This window comes from Ornithodoros turicata, chromosome 5 (assembly GCF_037126465.1).
Source record: "Ornithodoros turicata isolate Travis chromosome 5, ASM3712646v1, whole genome shotgun sequence".
Lineage (NCBI taxonomy): Eukaryota > Metazoa > Arthropoda > Arachnida > Ixodida > Argasidae > Ornithodoros > Ornithodoros turicata.
The window spans coordinates 49,559,898-49,582,532 of NC_088205.1; the positions used below are offsets into that span (position 1 = coordinate 49,559,898).

The following is a 22,635-nucleotide window of genomic DNA, read 5'->3' on the forward strand; positions in this document are numbered from 1 at the left end:
CGCGTCGCTACATCCGTACCGTGCTGTTACGTCCATCAATGGACGTAACGACACGATGGATGTAACAGCTCGTTGGATGTAATGGCCCCGTACCCCCTGGAAGTATATCCGGTGGACATCCGTGGGACATAATTTTCTAACTGGGAGAACCAGGGGTAATTTTTTCCTACACCGAACAGGCTTATAGCATTTGTATTATGTTTACAGTTACGAGAGGATACAGAGGTAGCAAGCGAGCTGGTGGTATAGATCCATAACTTAAAAACCCGAGACTAGGGGACAAAAAAACGAAAACACAGACAAGGTCTCAAACACAGCTGAAAGTTTACTTAATAGCACAAACATATAAGGAGTTCAAGTGGGCGAGAATGAAGGGTGAGGAGAACGTAAGAACATCCCCAAAACCAACGGGAAGGTCAGGGAAGGCTTGCTGACACCACGGTCCCTCAATACTCTTTCTGGTCAGGAAACTCCCGCGAAAAGTTCGCATAGGGCGCCCCGACGACACGTGGCGGTGCATCGTCGCTCGGGAGGAGACTTTCGTGTTCGCCGCTGCCTGCGCGTATCGATTGCATGCGTTTCTGCGGGTGCTTTTTTGGTGCTTGCGTTTTGCGTGCGTAAACAGAGGTTCATTTTTTTTAAATATCCTTGAAATTTACTTCAATTTTTGCACTCTGTTCGTGTGTAAGAATGATCTACACAGATGAAGGAGACTGATACGAGCACGCAGCATTTTGGAATGACTATATTCCTCGGAGCCTTAACTTCACGAGAAGTGAATGAAAGTATTTTTTTCTTTGTCTACAAAACAGCGATGACTTGGTATACGGGAATAAATACAAACCTAATAGCCTTATTGGAGGTGTACTGCGATGAGCGTGATTTGTGGAGCATCAAACACTATAAGATCCGTAAAATTTTCAAACGATAGGTCTTTGAACATGATGTCAATACAATAACATTTCTTACGGTACAACTTACGAGGAAAGATGCAGCAGTAAACGAAGTTAGCTAATACCCATTTAATCGTTTACGCACCCGTTTACATACCGGCTTATATATTCATTTTTGCTGAATCGGAAGCGGGGAGAGGGAGGGATGTTGTTTTCACTTTTTACCTTTTCATTTTTCTTTTTCCTTTCTGATCTGCAATACGTGAAATTTTTCTGCGGCATATACACAACAGACTCTAGAGCTCGTTCATGGCCGTGTATAGTGCTACAAAATATCGTTTCTTTGGCTTCATCATTAGTTTCAAGCGAAAGACTGACTCATTAAATTTTCTGCATTTCTCCTTACTTATCTTTTTGCGGTTATTATATTTATTTGGCACCAGATACTGCAACGTTTTTCTTGTAAATGTAATTCTTGGCCAGTCGTAAAATTTATTTCCGAGCTATGAGAACAGTGGCCGCTCCCACATAAAACTTCATTCTGTAGCAGCACACGCCGCTACAATTTTATCATTTTAAATAGTTTGTTCATTGGAACGTCCTGGAACTGATCTGACTGATACACCGAGGCTATCTCCAACGCGATGAATTTGACACCTGTATCTCGTCAACCAATTTCTATAGCTGAAAAGTGCTATTAGGGCCACACTTCAGTAAGCGGAAATTCTATCCTGTTAATTTAGTAACCCGGCTTAAATCTTGTTGGAATCTCCTTATTACAACTGGTTGGTTAGTCAGTCCAAGCCGCAAAAATAGTAGGAATACTTGAAGGGTTCTTCAGATATATTATCATGGGATGATCATGTGCATTATGTTTAAAGGGAACGCATGAGAGCCGTTGCTATCTGAAGTCGATACATCTTCCCAAAGTGTGCAAAGATATCTACAATACGTTAATAGTGTAATATAGATCAGTTATTGTCAACCACATCGAAAAACAACATAAGATTATTTCTTCACCGAAAACGATCGAGTCATGCGATTTATAGCATGTGTATCCCCCGTCTCTCATACCACCAGAGACGACTTTCAGATGATCATGATTACAACGCAGGATTTCTATAAGTACTTCTCCTGAAGTCTTATGTCTTCTCTGAAATAGAATCACCTCGTAATTTTATCTCTGCTCAGATTGCAACAAACTGCATGCTACGAGGAAACCACGCGTTTGGAAAGTTTCGCCCTCACGAAATAACTACCGAAAGCGGCATTACTTTATAACACACCACTATAGTTTGTGTGACTGTGTAATGAATTAATATGTTTCTCAACCTTCATTGAGAGATATGAGTGAGAGTAAAATCAACATTTTCCGTGCCAGAAAAAGACAACAACGAAAGTTGCAATCTACGCGGCACATCTGCAAATTTACGCTAACTGAACTAAAATGTGCGGGCTGAACTCATGAACCTATTCGAGAATTATTTCTGCTCTAAACCCGAAATGAACTTTAAAAAGTAGCTGATCAAATCTTCCCTAAAAACAGGCAGCGCTATGGAAACGTCGTCTGCTCCACGAGGGTGTCTACTCCCAAACGATTGTGGGTGGAGGAGAACGAGGAGACGGGTGTCTCCTCTGGGTTCCGGAACAAATGGTCCCGAAAAATTTGGTCCCCGAAAAAATCCTTCCTGGTTGTGAGGGCGGAAATAATAATACCGCGGGGTTCCGTGCGCCGAAGTATTTTTCGTGGCTGGCGGCGAAAGGACCTATTATACGTAGGCCATGACGGCACGGCAAATCGCTGATTCCAGCCCTATGCAATGTCCACTTGTTTGAACGTACCCGTAGCCTATTGCTACGTGCCCCAAGGTTGGGGCATACTGAAACACTCTGCCTCCTGTTGCATATTAAAAGTTTCTGGGCACATCGTCAGGAAATATTCGCGTCATTTTTATTCCACAGTATCCAGAGGGATCAACTGTGCAGCTAGTGCAATCACACGCCCCCCCCCCCCCCCCCCCCAGGCACGTCTCGAATTAGGACGGTTTTCGAAGAAAAGAAAAAGTTGAAACTTTCCCGTAGAAAGCAATCGCCCAGAATATGTTCAACAGTTGTCACCTTTATGTGTACTTTCGCAATGACAGTGGAGCAAAAACAATAGAGACGTAAATTTTCCTTATATCCATAGGCTGATCAAACAGTACGTCAGCAACAAATTTTCATAACCTTGCACAACAGACTACACCCGAACCCGGTAAGGTTAACAGACTCGTAACACCTGAACAGCGAATGTAATTAGCCAAAGAGAACGGGGGCTCAGGAAAATACATAGGGCCCTCAGTTTTCGGGGTTTATTTTTTGTGAAAATCGGGGGTAAATATCGGGTTGAAAACCAGGACCTGCCAAACAGGGTAAAATCGGGTGATATACTGAGAAGTGATGTATTTTCGGGTGAAAAAAAAATACTTTTATGTGTTGAAATTAATTAATTAATAATTGGGGGTTTACGTCGCGAGACAACTGAGATCATGAGCGACGCCACAGCGGTCGGTCTGTGGAGTGTTGAAATTAAGTGAAAGAATATTTATTAAGAGACTGGATCATAATTCACTGTATAACCACTAAGGCTTGGACTGGCCCCTGTTTATGAAAAGAATAAGTGGCATGTTCAGTCTCATCCCTCGATGCATCATCCATCGATGAGTGTTGAGAGCATGCTCGCGGTCGCGTTGGTATGCCTCGTACATCGTTGGCTGTTGCTGCATCCTATATACTACTCCGCGTACTTTGCTGATACAAAAGACTCCCTACAAAATTTGAAAGTTGGCTTCACCTAACACTGCCGTGTATTGCGGGCAAACCCACTTCAAGGAACGCCGAGCGTTGCTTAACTCTTTGTTTCTTGTTTAGCGTGATTTTTCCTGAATCCTTTGCTATTTTGGTAACAGCACAAGAAAGGGTCTCATCAACGTCCACGGAAAGCACTAACAGTACAAAAATCCAACAGTGAAGTTTTCAACTTACTTATTGACACAAGCTTTCATGTAGCAGACTACATTTCTTTGGGTGTGAAAAACACAGGGCATTTTTGGTACGAAACCAGGGTATTATGCATAATGTAAAATTGTAATGTAAAAATAATGTATTATGCATCTTCACCAGCTCGCTTGCTTCTTAGCCATTTTTTCAGGGTATTACTTTGGTTGGCGTTGCCATGTTGCAAGGCGGCTTCACCTCATTATTTAAACGGATTTTGAGGGACAAGAGAAGCTGTCATGGCCCGATCTAACTTATCACTAAACTAACCGAGTTGATGATGTCTTAGGTTAGTTTAGTGAAGTTAGATTAAATTAATATGACCATGGCCGCTTTGATAATGAAGTTGGGAGTGCGAGGCAAGCTGCCACAGCCGCACTAATCTAACCTAATATATCACTAAACAAAGTGTATGATGTCATAGGTTAAAGATGGCGTTCTCGTAATACAAATATATGAATCGAAAAGTTCCGCTAAATATACAAACGTGCACTTAAAGCAACACTAAACATTCGTTGAAGTGGGCTTGACCGCTATACACGGAAGTGTTAGGTGAAGCCAACTTTCAAATGGTGACGCCTACCAAAGGAACTTTTTCACGCTAGAAATCGGACCTGCATGCAAGCGTCCACAAATCCAAACATGACGTGTTTTGTTTACTTCACCAGCAAGACGCGGCGCGGTCAGGAGCAAGCCGGGAGCGGTCGCGCGTGTGCGGATCAAGTCCTTGGTTCGCACTTTCGCATGCCCGGTTTACGGGTTTTATCGGGTTAAACCCGAACTATTTTGATGTAAATCGGGGGGTAAAGACGGGCTTTATCAGGTTTTACCCGAAAACTGAAGGCCCTAAAAATACAGCATTTCGTTAGAAAAAATATGCATTTTACTTAATTCTGCTAAGCATTGGGCAAGGGCTACAAATATAAGGCAAGTAGCAACGGTTAGGCAAACAATGTTTCTTCAACAGCACAACAAGTGAAGTATCATGCATGAGACATGCACTGCAGCAGTTTCATACATAGCATGAAAAGTTGTAAGGCAGTGACAAGCACGGTTTCCAAACCAGCAGCGACAGTCGGATGAGTCTGCTCAGCTGACGAGGTGGCTGTGTAGTTTCACAAGCGCATATTACTAGGATAGTGACAGCTATGGTGTTTGGTGAAACCATGGTGAATGACAGCGCTCGTGTCGGGGCTCTGTGTAGCTTCACCAAGGCTGGATGGAACCAACACTGGTACCGGCCCATATACATGCGGGCATTAGCAATATACGCAGACAACGGTACCTTTGTGTGGAATTCCACATTAATCCGTACGCGTAAAGCTTTGTGAAAGACGAGGACCAAAAATGTCATATGCAACGGATTGCAGCACCCGAGGAATACTTTGTCGTTCCATTACCGGAGCCATCAGTGCGTGTCCTCGTGTTAACTTGCAGGTGTACAAGAACTGTGCATAAACTGCAGCCTATTGGATGGCATTGCAAAAGCTGAACCTTCCTTAATAGCTTCAGTTATTTGTGCAGCGAACATGCGTGGAAAATGGCACAGAGTTGCAAAGATGGGGACGATGACTTGCTATCGACGGCGAACATGGGAGTATCTGCAAGAGTATGCTATAAGGGTATGTGTACTATTAGGTGACTTATCACAAGTGCTGTCAAAATGTTGAATTTGCTTCTCGTAGGTTACTGCGTCCCTTTTTCAGTTTCTCAGGCTATCCTAGACTAATATCCGCATCAGTATTCCTAATATCTCCCTTGTTTGTAAAATTTTAAACTTTCCTTAAGGTCACCAGAGAAGGAATGTCCGATTCGTAATCCTCTATCAACGTTTTTCAACGACACATAAAAGGAATAACCTAAACGTTTTAAGCGTGTTATCCAATACACTTTCCTCAGCAGATACAGATAATCGAAGAAGAATAGCATTACTGCATGCCACCACCAAAAAAATGAATGTCACTATTTGAAACATTCAAAACATGAGGAGAGAAAAAGTAGGCTCAGCATAAGACGTTCGCATCTCAAGGCAACGAAAAATAAATTCGAGGAACACTTATGCATATGCACACTTATAGAAGTACGCAATCACACTTGCTCACGCAGATAACCATATAACAGACAAAGCAAATATTCTTCTCTTTACACAACATCTCCCTTATGCTCAGGAAGAGGATGGCAGAAACCACCTTGGGGACCATAACCTGGAGGAGGACCTCCGCCAGGCTCTGGGTATCCTAGAGGTTGATAGCCAGGAGGGACATTGCCAGGCACACTGCAGTACGCTACAGAAGGCTGCGGGTTGCGTTCGGATGCCTCGATCTCCTTGTAGAATGACAGGACCACAATGAAATAATAGATCTGCAATTAATTGTGTAAACTGATTTACAGTCGTTTCTGAGACAACCAGAACTTGTAAGTGAACGCATGGACACTCAAAGGATCCGATGAAAAAAAAACGACGTCAGTAGAAGTAGGAATTAGGATTACAAGCTTCGCGATACACATTCGCACAAAAAGCACTCACTGCATGCATCGCGCAATCCTGATGCACCAGAGAGCCTTCAGTCTGACGGGTCAGAAGTCCCTCGGCTGCCTGTCTGCTACGTCATGTCAGTTGCCCAATGGACGATCTGCGCCTCTACATCATTGATTACGTAACACCACCGTGCAAAGCATTCTGGTATAGGCTGTATCAGCTTTATCAACCTATCAGCCAATGAGTCTTTCCCGCTTCTTGCCCACCACAGCGAAATCTAACTTCGAACCCGTCTTCTCGTGCGCCACATGTTTGTAAACACAGGATCGTCTATAGTGAAGCGCTCGCCTTCTTCTTTAACTTTTCTTTCTTCTTTTCGTGGATGTATTTCGCGCCACCAGTCTCGCGTGTGAAGCAGTGCAGTGGATCCGTCGTCTTGTTTTCTTTCGCGTCAATAAACGTGGTCAGACGTCACAAGACGCCAGAAGGACGTGAGAGAGATCGCCGCAGCTGCGCCCACTGTTGTGTAACCAATTTTCTCAGAAAACGCGCGCTTCTCAATAGACAGTTCCTGAGTATGTTCATAATGATCCATAAATACATACAAGGTGTCTTTTTTTATGCGATACATATTTTTCATAAAAAACTATAACGGTTATTGACATGCTGTTTTTACTTCTATCATCTCTGGGCCGGCGGACGTTCTTGGCCATGTGTTGCTCGACCGTCAAAAGCACACGTGTCGCCTCTTGCGTCCTTCAAAAAAGATTAACAGAAAATGCAACACAAGATAAGGGAAGTTCCGATAGTGTCACCCGATACGTGTGTTTTTGTTTTGTTTCCGCAAATTAAAGCTAATCTTCGACGCATGAGGCGGCACTGTGGCGGCATCTTCGACGCATGAGGCTCCTTCACCATCTCACATTGGGGGTGAAGGAAAGATGCGTCTCCGAATAAGCTTGTAAACGGCTGGACGTCAGCATTTAAACGTATCAAATCGTTAACGTATTGAATTGTTTGCTAGCACATTAACCTCTGTTGCACAACGCATCGCTCAATTACTGGTCGCCAGCATTTGCCAATCCGACCACGCTGGCATCCGCTTTCCGACGACTTCCCTGGGGGCCTCATTTGACTAGACACGCATTCGCTTTCACATTCTCTTCTACAGTTCTCATTTCATACGATGCAACGAAGACCTTGTCGTGTTACTCTCAAACCACTATCTCCGTGCGCTCCTTAGTCTTCTTCCCGGGGACGACACAACAGGAGTGGACTGCCTTCGTCGGTTTGGACTACGAATGGGTGAATGAAATTGACATCGAGTGCTCTGAAGTCATGTCATGGATACTTTACAGGGGTTACGGTTACGGTAGAATGCTTGTCGGTATACTATGACCCCTTTGTAACATTTTATCGTTCGCGCACATAAACTTAGAGACACATGTGACAGGTTGTGACTCTCTACAAATGTGCCGTATAGTGTTTCATCCGCCCAAACTCTCCTCAACTAAACAGCGACCCAAGGGGGCTGCGCAACGGCGCCTCTATCGGTAATGTAGCGCAACGCGTCCCTTGTTTGAAGGCAGCAAAGTTGAATACATTTACGTATTCGCGAGGGCAAGCGAAGTGGCGTCTCTTTTGTGGACAGGACACGAAGAACAGAAAACGGAGCCGTCGAGCGCGTTTGTGAGTGAAGGTGTTCCTCGATTTGCGTTGTACTCGTGCGGTGGTGCTTGCTGGCTAGGAAGCAGCAACAGGCATTCGGATGGGACGCGATCGCAGCAATCCAGCAAGAAAGTACTTTACTTATGACATCACGACAAACAAGTCCGTCTGTATCATGCGCTTCAAGACGAGAAAGCCTATTTGAACAGACAGACACCAACAGGAACCAGGAGCTATCAATTTCACAGCTGCCCATTAATATTAAATAGCATGTATGTGGAATAAACGGGTTTACATTTTGCAACATTGATTTTTTTTCTGGGAATGGATATGTCCACCAGAAGCGGAACCGGTTAAAACCGGTATGAACCGTCATTTTTTGCTCCGGAGCAGAACCGGTACTGGACCGTTTATGATAGAACCAGAACGAAAAACGTTTCGGTTCGACACCCTGGTCATTCCAGTGCCAGTCCTGGCGCAGGTAGCTCAAGGGACGAGAAATGCTAAGACTGCAAATATTGAGGGTCACATTCGTTTTGCTTTCTGGGCCGTCAGAAGAGACCCTCCCCTCCGAAAAGGCACCTTGATACTTTGAGCATTTACCGTGGAAAAGACAGAAAAGCGAGATTCTGTAGCACTGCTTTTGACTTTTGAAGGTCCTATACCCGTATGTCTCAAACCAAAGGAGTAACAAACGTTGCTCCGTAATGCTTGCGATTTGATACTTCAAGGAATTCGTCGCTTGAGTAGTGTGTGTTTGCTAAATGAAATTAAACTTCAATATCTCACCCTTCGTTTTGTGTCGGAGGCGAGCAGTACACTCGAGCCTACGGAGAATCGCACAGCAAGCAATGAACAATGTAAGACTTTTCTTTGGAAGGGAGTTCCAGTACCTTTCGAAGTGGGTTTGTCGGCCTTTGTGTGCTTCCGGCAAGCATTTTTCTCTCTCTCTTTTTTTTTTTTTTTGTCTTCTAGATTTCTGTCTTTTTAGGTCGCCGCGCTTATTTCCGTTATGGAAAGTACTACACATTGCGCGGCAGTTTGTCAATATGAATCAGTGAAATCAAACATGTTTGATTTCACTGATGTGTGGTTTCTGACGACAAAAAAATAAGGTACAACAAAATGATGCTACATTATGTCCCTGCTGCGTCATCACACTCCCCTACATCGGTCCTTGATGACCTCCTAGGGACAACCAAAAGAATATCGTAATGACATGTGGGAGTCCCATTTTCACACTTGAGGGATACTCTGAGGACCGATTTCGCCCTCCTGTGGACGTCCTGCCTGTCGTGGTATGATGACCGCAGGATATCCCAGGGACGACAGTGTGTTCTTAGGGTAGGACTTAGGCCGTATACAACCATCATCCCCACCTGCAAGTTTGAAGTGTTTGTCTGCATCGATGCATTTTTCAAAGTGAGTGGCAATACAGTCCGGTTGCTCCAATACAATCTAGCAATATGTAAGATCATTAATTCAGCCCTACACAGGAACATATGTTTCCTCGTATTTGAGCGAGCAAGCACTGTCTTTCTCTCTGTGTCACGTCCACCCGTCACCCACATTCCATTTCGCAGGAGCCTTTCCCTTTCCCACTACTTCACCTCCTCTCCCCCAGCCGGTATTTTTTATTGTGAAAAGTGGCAACCCTAGGTAGCATACAAAGGCCTTGGGTTTGGGAGGTTTGGGGACACGCAGGAAGAACATGAGGTCCTCAACGGTATGCGGGTAAACTATCCAAACCCTATCAGACAGGACTGATGTCCAGCCCCGAAACGTGACTTCAAACTATATAGAAAGTAACGCATTACTTTTAAAAGTCCTGAAGGTGGTGCGTCAGTTCTGCGGCGTCAAAGTTACGGCTACAAACAACTCTGGTAGCTGTAGCTTGCCAGTCGCGACAGTTGATTGCCTTCTCCTACCGCCGACGTTCCCGTTTGTCTTTTGGAACACGGAAGACAGATACTCCATCCAAGTGTCCATAACACGTATTTATCACAACACGTACACCACAACACGTATTTACTATTTCGTCGCTTAAAAACGATGTAAAACACCAGAACCTCACGGCGTGAATGCGACCGATCCAGCTTGTTTACATTTTCCGCTGCTCGCACGTGGTGCAATGGGCTTCTCCACGAATAGGAGCACATGATGGAACGTAATTGTTCTGAATCTAGAACATACAAAGAGAACACAAGCCTCAAGGTACCTGGGGATATAAAAAGTTTGTATATGGCAGTCCTCGAAAAAGCCAGACAGCTGGGGGATTTGAACCACGCATCTTTCAATTACCGGTCGAGTGCCTTCAAGTCGTCGGAAAGTGGATGCCATCTGTTAGCACGTCGCATGTTAGGGGTTCCTCGCTATGTCGGAAGGGCTCCCCGAGCTCAGAAAGTTTTGGAATCCCTGTTAGACCACCTTGCTTGCTGAAGGAATACGAGAAGAAGGTGTACCCAACGTAAACAACAACAATTGGCCGAGGCAGACCACAGTTAGGGATGACACAGACATGTATCATCCCCCAGACTACAAACGCCGAGAAGTTAACAAATTCACCCAACTGAGTTGTTTGAATTCGTTTCCTTCAGCTATTTGAAGGTGTACCCACTAGCAGTTATCGATCTCCTCGACAACTTTGTATCCGACGAGGAGTACCTTATACAACGGGTGATCCATAAAAGCAGAGCTCTTGCCCAACTCCCGAAGGGAGTTGAGTATCTACAACAATTCAAGAAGTCCAAGCAAGCATGCCTTTGCTATTCAAAACAGGTATGTTTCCCGCCATAAAGCTGCGGCAGCAGAGACGTCACCCACACATGTAGAAGTCGCGGATGTCCTTTTAGTATCTGCAACAAATTTTCATAAAACGACGATAAAACCTGAGACACAGAACAGAAAAAGACAACACGAACATGTCGTGTTGTCTTTTTTCTTCCGTGTCTCAGGTTTTATCGTCGTTTTACAATGTATCAGCTCGCCTGCACCCTTGCACTTCTATAAAATTTTCATACAAAGGGGAGTTGCCTTAGGGCGCGGTTTTACTTTTGGCATTGGATTACTTGACGGGTCTACTAGTAGGAAACCATTTTTTTTTGTCAATTAGGGAACAAATTAACATAGATATCTTAATCAACTTTTTAATTATTGACTTTAGGGAGTACATTGCAATTGCAATATTAAAGCCTGGTCACCACATGGTCCGCTCGATCCACTGATGGAGCACTAGTAGTCTGAGCACGTGTTATAGACCTCAGTATTTCACCTCGGCCGTCCGCTGGAAACAAAGTGATCGCTAAAAGAGCAAAGGTGATGTCGATATCTCCGCCCTCACTTACCATCACAGAAAACCGTAATGCTTCACGAGCTTTGTTTTCCTTGCAAAGAACTCTGCGCATTACCACTACATATCAGCGCTTATCGTACTGGGAAAGGGCAAGAGCTGTGTCCGGCCGAATGATACGGTAAGCGACTGCGAATACATGAAAGAACGAAAGGAAGAAGAAAAAGAAAACAAAGATTGTGAAACATACCGCTAAGATACCGCGATAAGGGTTTACCAACATCGCGTATGACGTTTTTCTGAGGGCGGAGATATTGACGTCATCATCGCTCTTTTTGTGATCACTGTCTGTTTCCAGAGGACGGCCGAGGTGAAATACTTGTGTCTATAGCACGCGCTGACATTACTTTAGTGCTTCATCAGTGGTTCGAGCGGATGATGTGGTGATCAGGCTTTAACACTACAAATGCAATGTGCTCCCTAAAGCCAATACATAATTAGAAAGTTGACTTTGTTAATTAGTACCCCAACTGAGGCAAAAAATGGACTCCTAGTAGCAGCTTCGTTGAGTAGTCCAATGACAAAAGTAAAATCGCCCTAAACACCCAGTATAAGAATATGCCTACCAAGAACTACAACGCCTAAAAGGTCTATAAAATATATAACGCCCCAATTTTTAACCTAACCTATCCCAACCCACTTGTTGACATACGTTATAGTTGGCAATGTTGCTTAAAGCAAGGTTGCTAGAGCTTAAGTAAAAGTTGCGCACGAACCCGAGTTTTAACTAGATCTAGACTATACTACTCTAGTTACACTAGCTTTCTCAACCACGGTTGAGTCAACTGCAGTCGAATGGCTCAACCACGGTCGAGTGAACTGAGCAACGAAACGCAAAACACGGACTTCCGTGAGCTCAGTTGAGATCAGCGCTAGCAGCGTCGCCTGATGAGCAAACAGAGAAACCCCAAAACATATAACAATTTCGAATATTACGTCGTCAGGAAAAGATAACGCTTTGGACGCTTTCCAGAGGTGTATAATGCCCCAAGAATGTGTGTTATTGTGTATTGGAAGGATTTCGTACGCAACTCGACATTTTTACGACTGTTTCGCATTTCCAAATTTACATTTCAGCCGAATCGCGAACTATGTTCACAACACTCATTCGCACGAACTCTTCTGCTGTACTACAGTGCCCCTAGAAGAGTGCAGTGCAGTGGTGTCGTGGAAAGAGCGGAACCGGTTTCAGCCCGATAGATGAGGAAGGACGAGCGGACGGCCGCTGTTGGATATCCTGGCGCTGCTGTCGAATTCCCGAGGAGAAACTGTGAAGCAGAGGAGGCACCATGGAGGAAGGAAACACAAGGAGCGGCCCCTCCGACAGTTATCTGTCGGGACGAGCGTAGCGTAGCCGGCATCGCATTACATTCTGATGGCGATTTCGGGTGATGCACCTGGTAATCCGAGCGAGAGCGCCCAGGTCCAGTGCACGCTCTACACGAGAGTCGCTCTGGGGCAGTCATCACCTGAATTTGTCGGACGCTCTACCGCTCTTCTACGAGGGTCGCTGCGCTCGCTAGCATTGTGCGTTCGTCGTGTTCGTGAACTTCCGGCAGCGTCGTTGGCGTCGTCGCGCACTTTCACCTGAAAAAAAGCATAGCTTGCGAGAAGCAGGTCACATCATCCTCTTTGTCATTCACATTATCGGTGTCAATTGAACTTTCATCGCTACTACTTTCGTAAAGATCCGTGCCGTCAATGGTGAACGCAACAAAGAGACAGATGACAAGACATGTGACAGGCAGACAGCCGCAGGAGCAATACGTAGCAGACGACACTTGTGAGGCGCATATATGCGCATGCTCGCCGTCGAGAGCGGAAGAAGAGAGTTGAGGGCGGTTTTGGCTCGGCCTCTCGCAGCAAGAGCCAAAAAAGTGCTCTTGGGGCGAGCAAACTGCTCCGTAGTGCATCATCCGAACACGCGGCTCTTGCTCGGACTGCACCACCCGAATTTACCGCTCGGGTTCGGGGCAGAAAAAAGTGCCCCAAATGCATCACCCGAAATCGCCATGAGATGCTCCTGTCTACCACGTGACCGCTCACGTGACCCTACAGACAGCATGGCTCCAGCAAAGCAGACGACGCGAGCTGTAGTTGTGTCGCAGTTCAGATGGCAGTATTACGTTGAACGCGTGCTTGCACTTCATTTCTGTGTGTTCGAACGTTTACTGTTCTATTAGAAGACAAGTCACAGTGTGCAGAACGCAAAGGAGTATGCGGGACCGGAAACATCACGTGTGGCAACTGTTACTTCCAACGTATGTACTTTTCTTGACTAAGTGGTAAAGAATGCCGTCTCATTAATCAGATTTGTACAACAACAGAAGATATCTGCGGCAGAGTTTGAGGTCCGAAATGAATAATTCAAGATGACTCGGAAGACACACGGGCGACTAAAGCAAGTTACCGTGTACGAACAAAACGCGTTCCCGTGACAGAGCCGCTTTCAGTTCAACGAGAGCCGCAGCCGGGACAGGAACACATTACCATACGTCGTTTCTACGACGGTGCTCACATTTTCACAATAAATTACTTTCAACAAGCAAAATCATACGGAGAGCTGCGCGAGAAACAAAGCCTTACAAAACCGAAACTTTAGAGGGGATCACGTGGTGGACAGGAAGCAATGGAGATTTTGACTCGAGCGACCGCTAGAGGGTGGCTACGCTAGTCTGGAGCAGAGCCGTATATTAAAAGAGTCAGGCCATTGGGAGGAGTCACAAAAAGAGGCTCGACCTGTCAATCACAGTTTCGCTCCTCTGATTGGTTTGCTTTTTACCAAGGAGGTCGCCATGACACCATACTGCCACCCAAAATGGCGACGAAAACAAACACAGTGAAGCGGGGATTTCGTGACAAAAAATTTTCACAGACTAACCTGATTTTACGCTGCAAATGTACATCCTAATATAAATTTCTCGGAAATCAGTTTCAACTTATGCTCATCCATCAATATCTAACTGAAAATAATACGTTTTGTCGCCGGTGTTAGGCCTAGTGAACACGGCGATCACGACGAAATCGTAACAAAAACGGCGCTGTGCTGTACAATCTTATTTTTAACAGCTGGATTTCATGGATATAAACATTCTTGCCTCTTATATTCCAACTATTCATGTAGATTTGTTTAAAAATCATACCGACAACAGAATGTGTCCCAGCAGGTGGTTCTGCCGGCAGCGGTACAACGACGGAAGCAGACGACAATTCCCGACGTGCCTTACGCTCCCTAGGTGTCGCTTATCAAATTTGCACCAACAATCCACTACTTTTGCAGATTGCGAGAGGTATCTATTTCAATCCTATCCAATCCATTTGCCACCCAAAATGGCGCTGCCCATGTTGGATAGGGGGGGGGGGGCAAATAGTGAGGATAGGCTGATTGATAGCGCCCCATATTTCAAGACTTCATTGGTCGGAAAGCTGAAAAAGTGGGTGGAGCTTCAGGTATAGGCATGACCCATTAATGGCCAGACTCCCTTTTAATATACGGCTCTGGTCTGGAGTAGAGTCACTGTACCTGGGGGAAGAGTATCGCATTCGCTTTCCCCGTGCCGCCGCCTTGCTCATTCGCCGAGGCGCGTCACGTGGTGCGTTTTCCTCCTCTTTGCTTCCAACCTCCCGCCGGGTCTACGGGGAATGCATTAGCTGGGACGCATGTGCGCGTAGTTCGTGTGCCGTAGTTGTGTGTTGAATGTGTCTGATGTTTAATACACTGGTGTGCATGAAAAGGAATTTTGTCATCAGTCGACATTAGGCGCGTAACGATAGCGTGTCTTACAGAGCGTATTCAGCCAATTAACGTTGCCTGTGCTCGGGTTTACCATATCATTAAGAGGTTCTTTTTTTTTTTTCATTCAGACACCGACAGCTGTTCGTGGCCTTGCGATCCGCGAGCATGTGGCCCCTGTCACCAGAAAATTCGACAGTTGTGCTGGGATGAAGCGGATGGCTTCAGCGACTCATCACGTGCTATACAGGGTGTCCACGCTAACTGTGAACATATTTTTCAAAAATATGTATACCACTTTTTTCCAAGATGAAATCATTGCAATATAGCATATGCTAAAGGGCACTCCGTAGTAGGGCATTAGCAAAGTCCAAAGGCAATGTCTTAATTAACTTTCATTAATTAAGTTTTTAATTATAAAAGCTACAAAGTTGTTTCAATGAGAACATCTGTTCCTTTCGGTCACCTGATATCGTAGCCGTTTTCAGAACAAAAATCCGTTCGATAGATCGCCCGCAAAAAAATCGTGAAGGAACGCCATTTCTTTCTTTATTTTGTTCATTGCGCTTCTTAGAAGACGCGTCTTTCTTTCACCCCCAATGTGAGAGGGAGAAAGAGCACACTGTCGCCTCCCGCATCCTGTAAAAAGATTAAAAGGAAACAGAAAATGCAACTTAAGATAAGGCCAGTTCCGATAGAGTCACCCGATACATTTGTTTTTGTTTTGTTTCCGCAAGTTAAAGCTCATCTTCGACGCATGAGGCGGCACTGTCCCGAGCAGCACAATGTACTGAAAGTCGAGTGCAATAGGGGTGGACGGGTAGGTGGAAGACCTTGAACAGACTCTTGAAACTAAGGAACATTGATAAGACACATACCGTCCACCCCTATTGCACTCGACTTTCAGTACATTATGCTGCTTGGGGTGCTCCTTCCCACTCTTCCGTTGGGGATGAAGGAAATACGCGTCTCCGAAGATGCGCAATGAACAAAATAAAGCAAAAAAAGGTGTTCCTTCACTAATTTTTTGCTGGCGATCTATCGAACGGATTTTTGTTCTGAAAACGGCTACGATATCAGGTGACCGAAAGGAACAGATGTTCTCATTGGGACAACTTTGTAGCTTTTATAATTAAAAACTTAATTAATGACAGTTAATTAATACATTGCCTTTGGACTTTGCTAATGCCCTGCTAGTGAGTGCCCTTCAGCATATGCTATATTGCAATGATTTCATCTTGGAAAAGTGTTATACATGTTCTTAAAAAAATATGTTCACAGTTAGCGTGGACACCCTGTATATGTGTATAATAATATCTACTTTCTCCAAGCCGAATAGGTTCCCTTAAGGATTGTACAATATGATAGTCACGCTTTCTGTTGCTCGGCACTATTTATTCTTTATTTATTCTGCAGTATTCTGTAATAATCGCGTAGATTTACTTGCATTCAAATGTTGCTTCTTGTTTATATGTTTACCGTGTCAATAAATTTGTACATGTGAATTCCTTCCTCTTCTGGATTTTCATTTTCTGCTTCCCGATAATATTAGCAGATGGCCTGGCGAAGCGCTCGGAACAGGAAGGGGGGGGGGGGTACAGAATTCGAGTGAGAGGGTGTGGAGAGGGCACGTAGCGCACATGCGCAGTTCGATCAGCTAGCGCGCGCTTTTTGGCGCCGTTTTCCGGCTACTTTGTCGTGATTCGTTACGGATGATCACGTGGTCAAGGGGGGGGGGGCGGTGGTTTTCGTGGCGAAACTGTGGAAGCTACAGCTGCACTCCACTGCTGTGAAGCGCTTATGACCGCTGCAGTGTTTTTGCTGCGTTCGCGTGGTTTGCGTGATGCTTAAGGTGGCTCAGAAAGAATGCGATGTGTGACGCATCAAAATAGAGAACCTTTCTGTAAATTTTGCCGGTTTTTAAGTGTGTTAGTCCTCAATGGAGAAGAAGAGGGTAGAGAAGCATTGCTTCGTGCCCTGCTGCAATGCTGGCCCGATGTTGCCGGAAAATTGTTGTCTAAATCAAAGTGTGACCTGCATAGAAAGTTGTTGCTTAGTGACAAGAATGATGTACAGAACCTGCAGGCAGCTCAGCTGAAAGATAAGCGGGGCAGGGATTTCCCTATGTACACCCTTTCTGCATTTTTGCGACACCCCCCCCCCCCTGAAATTTCTCAGGTGACCCCACCCAGCTCGGCCACCAACACGTTCTGGTATAGCGAGTCCCGCGCAGCGAATTACATCATGTACTGTCAAACTTATGCTGTAGGACCACAGTCATGCAGGTGATCGTACCATGCATTTGTCCAAAATCATTTGAAAATGACTGTTCAATGCATATATTGCGCACATATACGAGCAAAAATGCGTGCGGGCACGCAAACTCAATGTGGATCATGAAGAACCATTTGCGCTCAATCAAGCAAGGTATTCTGCTTTTTTCGTAAGCGGAACCTTCACCAGGCATACCCCCCCCCCCCCCCGGCAGTGAGTTTCTGGGGAAATCATTGAAGGGGTGCCTGTTATACCCACTAGGCGTTATGCTTAGGTTCGTGGAAATTTTGGAAAACGTGTTTACGAGCTGCTTCAGTACGCAGGAACTTTTCAGGAACAGGATTTTCCCGAGGGGTGGGGTCCGCTATGGACAAGTGCCAGGTGCATGCTGGGATTGAGCCCCGTGTTCAAGTGCGGAATTGAGGGGGTCCGGACCCTTGGACCCCCCCAGATCCGCGCCTGATGGATGTCATTGCCCTTCTTCGTAGACCTCGATAGGATGCCATTGGTTGCACTGAATATTGCAAGCAAATGAGTGCTGAAGTAATGGCATTTTATGTTACCACTAAGCTTCATTTTTTTGTTGAGTCGCTGAATCGAGCCAAAGCACAGAAACGTGACTGTGCAAAATCTCTGAAGCTCAGTCGCTGCACATAACTTGTCTTTTTTACCTGCCGGTAATTAATGTTTATTGTGCTTTTTATATTCATGCTCTGTGGAGGTTATAATCTTGTGTCTTATACTTCTTGCCAGCCCACGTTACAGCTTCGGCACAGCTCTGCGCTCTGGGAAATGTGTCGTGTGGGAACTTCTCAACGACGATGATTTGGTCACGTAGATTTGGTACTGTGAGTGTGTCTATGTTGTGTGCCTGCTCGAATGCGGATCGATTTCGCTTGTGGATCTTGTCATCATAATGAACGAAAGGGAAATGGCAAAAGCAAGACTCCCCCCCGCCTTCTTATTCTTTCTTTTCATACCTCAAACGGCGAAACTCGACTTTTTCTCTCTCTCTCTGGAGTGAGGAGGTGGCAGGGCTAGCTTATAGACCTAGGCTGTACTTCTGCTCTTTCGTGCGTCGCCGTGCATTTTTCTTATCCGAGTTACTTAGTCTTTTATTTTGTTGTACATGTCATTGTCCTCGTTGAGTTCTACATATTTCGTGTAAATATTTCTTGTGCTGCCGTGTCTGTACTGTGCGTGTACGTTCTGTTGGACAAGCGAAACCGAAGTACGATGTGGTGTGAGAGAGGGTCAGGAATATTTTTCTGTGCCTCCCCTACTTCCAGTCTCGACTGAGGAAAACACAGTGTGAGCTGGATGCTGTGCGCGCGCGATAGATGATAAGCGACGAAAGCGGAAACCAGCACGGCAACAGGTGAAAATTCTGACAGCAACAGCCCTGCGATTGTGCACAAGGGAGAAGCAACTGCGCAGCTACCGACGGCCAGCGTCTTGGTCGGAAACCACACTGCCCAACCTCGCTGACGAGTTCTTTAAACCGAAACGGGACTATCGAGTCACCGTGCAACGTTCAGCTACATGGTGGACGTTTGCCAAAGCATGGCTAGGAGAGACACGGACATGAGGCAGGCTGTGCCTTTGCAAAAGAGTGGCAGGTGCCCTTTATCGCTTATCAGCATCCGCAGAAGAACCTTTTTGCAGGCATTTTGTGAATTAGGTGTACCGGGAGTTTTGCTTAGTGATTGGACAAACTACAATCCCAGTTTGTGAAGCTCACAACACAAGCAGAACCACCTACGTCGGTTTGACGGAGTAACAGGACTCTCTCAAGATTCTGGACGGACGCCACATTGAGATGTGCCCTCAAGGCACCAAGACTCAGACTATTACATCTACAAGGGCTGGTACATGAGACAGTGCAAGGGTTTATCGGGGGTCTAGTCATCCTATGTGACCAAGTGTTTCCTTTGCAGCAGTATATGATGAAGCCATACTCTGACAGCAGTTTAATGCTTGACTGTCAGATGCAAGACACGTGGTTGAAAATGCCTTTGGGAGACTGAAGGCACAGCTCTGCATCCTTCTAAAGGGGATTGAATGCGCCATCAATAACCGTGACACGATAATTATGATAATTAGAGGTTGCAGCATTCTACATAACATGTGCAAAGACATGAATGACAGTGCGTAGGTAACTGAATGCAGGACTACCGCCATCATGTCAGGAAAATGCCACAACATTCGACACCAGTTTCCACTGAAGGTGGGGCATGTGTACGGGATGCCATCGCATACGGAGCAACACCTTCATGCAGTTGACATCTAGCATGTCACCCCCGCGTAGAAAAAGGGTCCCGAAAAGGCCAACAGAATTGTCTCCACCAAAGGACATGTCAGCATTAAACAAACCCTGCTTAAATGCTAAGCATTTGCTTGTGAAGTAAATTATTAAAATGCCCATAAACCAATGAGATTGATTTGCATAGCAAAGCAGTGCAGTCCTATTGAAAATTTTTCCCATAGCAAATAATCATGATTTTAAATGAGAGGTGCTGAAAGCGCCCATCATGCTTCAATAACATGGACGATTCCCCCCCTCCCCCTCGTCAGGAAAAAACACCGTAGCTTTACGAGTTGGGAAATTTTGTACAGGTAGTTGTTAAAGTTTGTTGGGTTTGTAAACATTGACTTATCTCGCGGCGGGTGCAGCCGCTTATCGTCCGTTGATATCATACACGTGTAGTAGTAGGGGGCGCTGAAGACTGTCATCGGTACCCTTAAAAAGGCGGGCGTGTTTGCATTGTGACACTTCCCGGGGGATCCTCGAGCTGGTCACGGATCGTTGGCATCGCAGGGTATGCAAGTATGGTAATAAATTGTTGTGTCTCTGCTATTTGAATGGTCGTTTCGTACTACCTCCGGCGAGGCGAACGGACGCGGAAGGCCCCGGGAGTGGGAGCCCTGTGCCCAGTTGGGCAGGGGCGGTAGTTTTCCCACAATGGCGCCCAACGTGGGGCCCGAGTCCGTTCGGTGGAGGGTTCCCGTATGTCATGTGCCACGTATGTTGGCGGTTTGGGCTGGCAAGTTGTTTCCGGCGTTGCTAATTGTTTTATGTTTGTTCTCCGTGACCAGCTCCTCCCTCCCGGTCAGTTGTAGCACGGTCCCTTGATAGCTTCCTGGTCACGCAGCTTCTCCGTAACTCTATGGGGAAGCTTTGCCCAGGGACCTGAGCGCCCGCGTGGCGGCGCTGCCATCGGAACGCGGGAGAGAGACGCCTGCGTCTCCCATTGCAGTACACGTTTTTCGGCTGTTGTCGCGTTATAACCGTGTGCTAGCAGCATGCCAGAGACATGCTGTGTTACCAAATGTCGCTCTGGGTATTCGGGGGGTGGCAAGGGGGTGTACATGCTCGCTTTTCCTGCGAATTCTGACAAGCATGAGAAGTGGAAACGTGCCATCCATCGCATTGATGGTGGGCAGTTCAGTTTTGACTCTCCACACACACGCGTCTGCGAGGAGCACTTTGACCACAGCGATGTCGTATGGCACGACGAACTCGTCATCAACGGCGATAAAGTGCTGCACAAGCGTGGAAAGTCAAAGCTTCGAGAAGATGCAGTGCCGCGCATATTCGACGGCTGCCGTCGTATCTGAGCACGCCGAAACTGCGAAGCCGTTCCGTCAGACAACGATGCCCGGGAAACAACCCCGTAAAAAGAAGGCGTCTGCCGTAGACACCAACAACGAACTCAGTGCTGTTATGGATAGAACCTGAAAGAAAATTGCTATGGAACTGGGGCTTTTGAGCTGATTTGGCTCCCAGGGATGTCAACATTTGTAATAATCATGTAATCGCGGTCGAGCGATCGCGTCAAATACTAAGGCAGCGTTCACACGGAGCAGCTTTTCCCACCAACTCTGAGCAACTTTGGAGTTATTGGCAGTCGGTCGACACCGGCAACCTCCAGCAACTCAAGTTGCTCGTAATCGCTCCTCGAACGAAAACTTGAAAAGTTGCTCGCGCGCTGGCCAATCGGCGAGAGGAGTACTGTCATGTTGCTCCCGAGGGCGTGGATTCACGTGTTCAAATCCTGCACGTGCAGCTCAGAAATAGCTTGATTTTTCTTTCTTTTTTTTACGAACGTCACAAAAATATGTCAATTGCCATTCTAGAAGGTAATAATGATCTATTCGCGCAAAAAAAAAAAGACTGTAATTTGACAAACGGTTGATAAGGAAAAGACTCCACCAGTTGGATTCGAACCCACACTCTCCGGTTGCCGTAAGGTTGCTTGTGGGTGGAACTGCCGAGTTGCTACATGTGAACGCTCCCTCTCAGCGGTCATGCAACTGTCTGCGATTAACTGTAGTAAGTCCTTTACACGCTAAATAAAGTACGCATTATTAAAGTCTTTTAGCATGGCAGGATAAAAAGGCCGCTCGAGATTGATTCACGGAAGCATGTCGGATACATGGCGGTTCCTTTCAGTCTCGTAAAAGAAATGAGGTCCAGACGATAGATGACTAAAACAAGAGATGACGGGACAAGGGCACAGCGGTTAAATTTCGTGACATGTCTGTCAGTCGGGATCTTTTTAGACGCTATACTTTTGTCTTCATCAGCTTCGTGGCAACAATTGAGAGTAACTCATCTGGTACCTCGTGAAAGGACTGGTATGATTGCGATCGGCCGATCGCGTCAATTAGTACGCCGTCATGGGCGCAGCAACTGTCCGCAATTAACTGTAAAATGTACTGTACCCGCTAAGTAAAGTACACCTTACCACCGTGCCCTATGCACATAAACTGCGCTAGGATCTCCGGTTGAGGGTTTGAAGATAGGAGACTCGCGACAATACATCCGTGCCACTCGAAGTGGTCGGCAGCAGCTTTACGCATAAAATAATGCCGAACAGAAAACGATTATTCGATTATAGTTGCTGCAACGTAGCAGAAAACCATTGCAACAAATAATTTTCTCGTAGGATGTCTGGAAAAGCGCAAAAACAACACTGAATCTGCCGTTCCCATGACTGGCCCGAGCGAGAGATTCTACCGCGTTCCGATCGCGGCGCCACCACGCGGCTCCCGTTGTCCCTAGGCCAACTTTTTAACGGAGCTGCATGACCAGAAAGCTATCAAGGGACCGTGGTTGTAGGCTGCTACGTGGCTGCGACTCTGGAGCAAGACTGAGGCACTCGCACTTCCCCGGCCCTGCTCTAGTAGGACGCCTGACTTG

At 46.0% G+C, this 22,635-nt stretch overlaps 1 protein-coding gene across 2 annotated transcripts in view; it reads right to left on the bottom strand.

Moving 5' to 3' along the window:
* Positions 1-2,821: 2,821 nt before the first annotated feature.
* The window catches only part of LOC135394454 (lysosomal-associated transmembrane protein 4A-like), an 83,427-nt gene continuing 63,613 nt past the window's right edge, over positions 2,822-22,635 (bottom strand). For both annotated transcript variants that reach the window (XM_064625186.1, XM_064625187.1), the window contains exon 7: positions 2,822-6,290. In XM_064625186.1, the coding sequence (XP_064481256.1) occupies positions 6,072-6,290 (219 nt within the window). In that variant the 3' untranslated portion in view covers positions 2,822-6,071. The remainder of the gene's footprint in view (positions 6,291-22,635) is intronic.